This window comes from Phalaenopsis equestris, unplaced genomic scaffold (assembly GCF_001263595.1).
Source record: "Phalaenopsis equestris unplaced genomic scaffold, ASM126359v1 Scaffold000002, whole genome shotgun sequence".
Lineage (NCBI taxonomy): Eukaryota > Viridiplantae > Streptophyta > Magnoliopsida > Asparagales > Orchidaceae > Phalaenopsis > Phalaenopsis equestris.
In genome coordinates this window covers 56600485-56606270 of record NW_018164444.1, presented here as the reverse complement: position 1 = coordinate 56606270, position 5786 = coordinate 56600485, and the positions used below count along the sequence as shown (strand labels likewise).

At 37.8% G+C, this 5786-nt stretch overlaps 1 protein-coding gene across 4 annotated transcripts in view; it reads right to left on the bottom strand.

The window, feature by feature from the left end:
• LOC110022759 (ABC transporter G family member 28-like) overlaps positions 1–5786 on the bottom strand; it is an 82218-nt gene that overhangs the window by 54413 nt on the left and 22019 nt on the right. For all 4 annotated transcript variants that reach the window (XM_020721855.1, XM_020721872.1, XM_020721864.1 and 1 more), the window contains exon 3: positions 2038–2310. In XM_020721855.1, the coding sequence (XP_020577514.1) occupies positions 2038–2310 (273 nt within the window). The remainder of the gene's footprint in view (positions 1–2037; positions 2311–5786) is intronic.

The following is a 5786-nucleotide window of genomic DNA, read 5'->3' as shown; positions in this document are numbered from 1 at the left end:
TTTGTTTGGCTAATTTATACATATATTTTTCACCCTCCTTAGTATATAATCTATTATAAAGATTATTAAAAGCAGAATTTTTAGTGTCACATATTGTTCTTTTAGACTCCCTGCGGGCCGTTTGATATTTTTTCCCAGTTCTCTAAGTTTTTACATTTAAATCAATTTTTATAACTCTTCTCTTGCGCATTATTATTCCACCACCAACTATTTTTATTTATAAAAATTTTTTCTTTTGATTCTCCAAGCACATCTTTTGCTACTTGTTTAATAGTATTTGTTACTTTATCCCACATAACATTTGTTTCTTCATGAATATCCCAAATTTTGAAAATCTTGAATTTTACTCATAAAAATAATTTTATTTGTGTCTTTTAAGTTTCTCCATCTAATTCTACGATGAGTCCTAGTATTCTTTATTTTGCAACTCTTAATCTTAAAATCTAACTAATAAACAATGTTGGGTACTTAAATTCTCACTTTGAATGACCTTACAATCTTTACAATCGCGACGATCTCTTCTTCTCATAAGATAATAATCAATTTGTGTTTTATTAGATCTACTTTTATAAGTAAAAAGATGTTCATCTCTTTTCTTGAATAAAATATTAGTAATAACAAAATCATACGCTAAAGCAAAATCTAAAATAGTTCTACCTTCTTCATTAGTTACTCCAATACCGTAGCCACCATAAGTATTTTTGAAGTCATCTACCACTCTACCATCATACCCATTTAAAAGCATCAGATCACATAAATTGAATCAAAATTCAAATGAAGAAACCATATTTATACTCAAATATAATCCCAAATTAAAAAATTTAAATTTAAACATGTTATTATCCAAAAAAGATGATTGGGCCTAACAAAAATTTTAGATGACTATAAAGTTACTTCAGCCTAAAACAGAAATGGGTGTAAAAGGACTCAGATCATATTCAGCTCCATTAATGCCAGATTAGCAGGCAAAAAGTTGATCCTTTTTGAGCTATACTAATTAATTTGTACTGCATCATTTAAACTTCCCAGCCTCCCATATAATTTAGCTTAAAACAAACTAAAAAAATAACTTGATACATTTCCCAAAGGCATTTGCAGTTTTCTCAATATTTATACAATTGATTTATGACTCTAACTCTATTTTCCATTATCATTCTCAATGTTCATCATAACCAGTGTTTCTAGGGCTAACTAATCTGTTATTCTCCAAATTCATCATAAATGTTTTTTTCTAGGGCCAACTAACCTTCTAATTTTTTATTTGATGCAACTGTAGGAATCAAATCTTCACGTTAGAATCAGTCACCCTAATCAATAAATCCTCGGTTTTCTAAGTCATCCACAATAAGATTATTGCAATTTCCATTAGTTCAATATATTCATATCCTGGACCTCGCACTATCTTCATTCATAGTTTTAAGGGGTGAGGCAGGTAATTAATTCCAATATTTTGATAGAAGACTACAATTTACAGTAAAATGAAGGCAAATGTGGTTAAAAGTTAAGTTAGCACCTACATGACAATGGCAATTGGACAAGTTATAAATACAATAAGTGCTTTGGGTATGAATTTAGTATTGCAGATGCTATGGATTATTTTCTCCACCTTAAATTTGGGTTCTCAACACTAAAAAATGCAATTGATAAAGTAACCATATCTATATATATATATCTGTAATTGTGATTTGGTAGTACTGCAGAATCAAAAAAATTTTAAATCCGTACAAACTTCGAAGAGTCAAAATAATCAAACTAGACATTGAGGGTATGCACAGAGATGCAAAAAATATAAAACAAAAATAGTAACAAGTGTTATGAATTACAACACCAAGAATATATAAGATAGTTAGGGATTAGAATCTCATAGAAATTTTAGCAAATGAATATGCTGAATCTGAGTGCAATAATAAAAATGCAAACAACATGTCTTGATGACCAACAGATTGCTATATACATGTATATCATTAATGTAGAATGCAGTCCTGAATGCAGGAAAAGATAAGACTAAGTGAAAAGTCAAGGCTTTTGCATACATACGTATCATGCAGGTAATCCCACGAGGACAGAAGAAACCCTCACAGCAAGGACGGCAATTCTGGGTTCTAGAAGGAATGTTTACGGAATCTTCAAGGGAAACATTCTGATCTTCAACAACACCGCATGCCCATCCAGGCTCACAGCCAGAAACCCAAGAAGACGTATTGCAGTTTCTGTTAGGCCTCAAGAAATTATTTTTTCCCCCATTAAAAAAGAAACTGTTGAAGTAGAACTTAATTTCCGCAGCTGTGCAGATTCGTTGTGTTAAATCCCCTGTCAATCCAATGAAAAAACTAATAAAATAAAGTTTACCAAGGCTACCATGTAAACAAGCATTTTAAAAGAACTTCTAGCACTAAGAAACTGAAATAAACAAATAACAAGGAAATGCAGAAAGCAGGGTAACAGGATAAGTACTATGTGATGATGCCTAGCCTAAGGCCAATTTGGTCTTTTGTACTTTTAAGGGCAATTTGGTCTTCTATTATTATTATTGTTGGGCATAAATAGGCATATTATGTTTAGAGTTCATGCATGAGATGGTTATCGCGAGTCTTAGGATTAGCATTTGGGAGAAATTTCATACTTTTCATATTGTAGGAAGTGGGAGACATCGCATATATCTTGAATTGTAAGTGCTTAACTTGCATTAGTGTTGTTTTGGATTTTTAACGAAAAGAATTTGTTTTACCCTAATTTCTATGAAAACTCATTACGATTTATACCTCGGATCATATCAAAATTGATATCGAAGCTTAAGATTCTGGGAATCGGATCAGAAGAAAAAGAATTGATCGACTTAACGGAAGTTGAAGCAAATCGTGGCTTATTGGGCAACAATTTAGCGTAATAAGCAACACAATCGCTTTATCCAGCGTGTGTCTGGGACGCAATAGTCAGGATTAGCGTATTGAGACTCGAAACTCCCATTTCTCTCTTCCTTCTACTTCATCCTCGAAAAGCAGTCGCGACTAGAAATAGCTAGGAAGGCAGAGACTATGAAGCGGTATACAGAGAACTGAAACTTGAATCTTTCACCTACTCCCGTTCGCAATAAAGTGGTGAGTTCAGCTGGTGAGGAAGGCGACGAAGGGATCACATCTTTCGTTTCCTATGAAGACTGACGAGATCGTTGTTATACAGAGGGCGGGATTACCGCTTACAGAGTTGTGCCTTTTCGTTCGTGAAGCATCACACAAAACAGGCGTACAGGAGTTTGTGGGGGAAGCAAACAACGGGATGACTGTGTACAGAACGCGATACAGTCGCAATTTGAGCCTTTTTGGGGGAGCCAACAGGGTCGCGATTTGAGCCTGTTGGGGACTCAGCGGGATCATATAGGGTAGTGACTGAAGCCTTGTGATACGATCGAGGTTCTAGTTATCTAGAAAACATAAGGGATCGAGGCGTAGTGGGGAAGACTGTGACAAGGTAGGGCGTGCCCTAATCGTGATCTTAGAGGTCAGTGACCAAATTCGGGATCTAGCATGCCCTAGTGACAAGAAGTAATGGCAGCCAAGAAAATAGCCGATTTAGAGAAGACATTGAAGAAAGAAGATGGGCAACTTAAATCTGGATCTGGGATAGAGGAGAGGATTTCCCCTATTGACAATCGATTCAAGAGCTTGGATGAAATACTGAGGAAGCTTATTTAAATGCAATCCAGGAGCCCATCGACAATTCAATTAGCAAACCCTGCCCAATGGCTCACCCAAGATTCATTAGCTGAATCGATAGAGAAAGAAATCTGACGAGAGGAAGAAGAGGAGGAAAGCATTCACCATCAAGAGCCTCCTCAAATGGCTCTAATAGGGGGTAGATTAGAGATTTCAGATGGAGGCAGGTGCGCCGAAACATAGAGAATGGGTTATGCAAGGGTTATGGAGGAGCTAGAAGAATAAAGAAGAAAAGTCGGGAGGGGGTGTGGCTCTGATCGAAATAGAGAGCTTTACCCTCGATACATGGGGGAAAATAGCAGAGTAACAGGAAGTTTGGATGATGATGCTAAGGGTAGTAAGTTGAAGTTTCTAATCTTCAAAGAGGAAGATGCGCATGGGTGGGTGTATCGGGTTGAGAGATGCTTCACGGTGAATGGGCTAGATGGAGAGGAAAAACTTAGAGTGGTGGGTTATGTTTGAAGGGGAAAACCATAGCCCTGTTTCATTGGAGGGAGACAAGATAATTGATCCTCTCGTGGGAGGAATTTAATGATTGTTTGTTGGAACGTTTCCTAGACATTCGGGAAGGACACCTACACGAGAAATTATATATCTTGACTTAGGAGGGGACTATCATGGAATATAGAAAGAGATTCAAGTTGTTGTAAAGACGGTTGAGAGGATTTCTAAAGCAAGATTGGAAGGGAATTTCATGAAGGGCCTAAAGCCCAACATTCAGGTAGCACTTCAACTATTGAGATGGCGGGAATTGAGGGAGATGATGGAGTTAGCCCAAATGATAGAGCACAAGAACTAGATGGAGAAGGCTACCAGATCAGCGGAGATGGAGCACCGGACTGAACTGCTACAACCACGAAGATACCAAAAGTTAAAATAGTGGAAATTCAGAAGGAGGATGCACGGGACAAGAATAATGGGCCTCAACCAGGAGCAATAATCAAGCGTCTTGCAAAGACAGAGAAGCGGGATAAGTGAGCCCATGGGTTATATTTTTGTGTGATAAAACGTTTATCCCAGAACATCGTTGCAAGCCATGGTATGCCTTATGTTCCATGGCACGAATTATGCAAGTCACAGTTAAATGGGGGGTTCGGATTCCACGCTGCGGCTGAATGGAAGGGGCCACTTCGCGCCCGTTTTGCTTGGAACTTTCTTTCACAGTAAGGTACCCTTTTCATAAATTTCTAACCAGCAATTACGGAGAAGATTTATGGAATTATCACAGTAATAGGGGGGAGTCTATGGCCTGGAACATTTTGATAGATGGGACGAGGAGCTTAAATAAAATAATAAGGTGGCATGTCACCAATGGTGACAACATCAATGTCCTGGCGCAAAAATGGATCTTGGATCATCAACTCAACTTATGGCCAACCTTTATCAACCCGAATATTGCAGAAGGTGCTTCTGTTGTGATTTTAATTGATAATCAAGAATTGAATAGAAATAAACAACAAGATTTCTTTGGAATGGAACAATGCTAAATCATAATTAGTCAATCAATTGAGAGGAACCAGCCACTTGATACACTGGAACTATGCAAGAAGCTAACGGGAAGGACTATTACTACCAGTGCTTTCCAAACAAATTACGGGCACCTAACTGTTACACATGGGTGGCTCGCCAAGCAGTAATTGTGGCCCAGAGAGAAGGCTTTTTGGTGGAGAATGAGCATGGACGCGATCCCAACCAATGCTTGGTTTGCTGTTAGAAGGTTAACTGAATCTCAAAGCTGCATGTGGGGTTGTAATGAGCTGGACAATAGGGAGCATATCACGACAAGTTGTGTTTTTCTAGGTGTAGTTATTGATAAACTCAAGAGATTGGGATTTAATATTCCGAGGCAACAGAGTGTTCACAATATCATCTCTCAGTTTATAAATGCCAAGACTGCTGATATCCCTTCAAACGGGATTCTTTGCAATTCAGTTTGCATTTGTTGGCACGCAAGAAATGCTAAAAAGCATGGTAAATGTCATGTACCCCCACTACAATTGCCTCAAATGTATTGGAGACTCTTCCTGACCATTGCTTCCTTCCTTCGCCGGAGCAATGTCATGTACCCCCCCC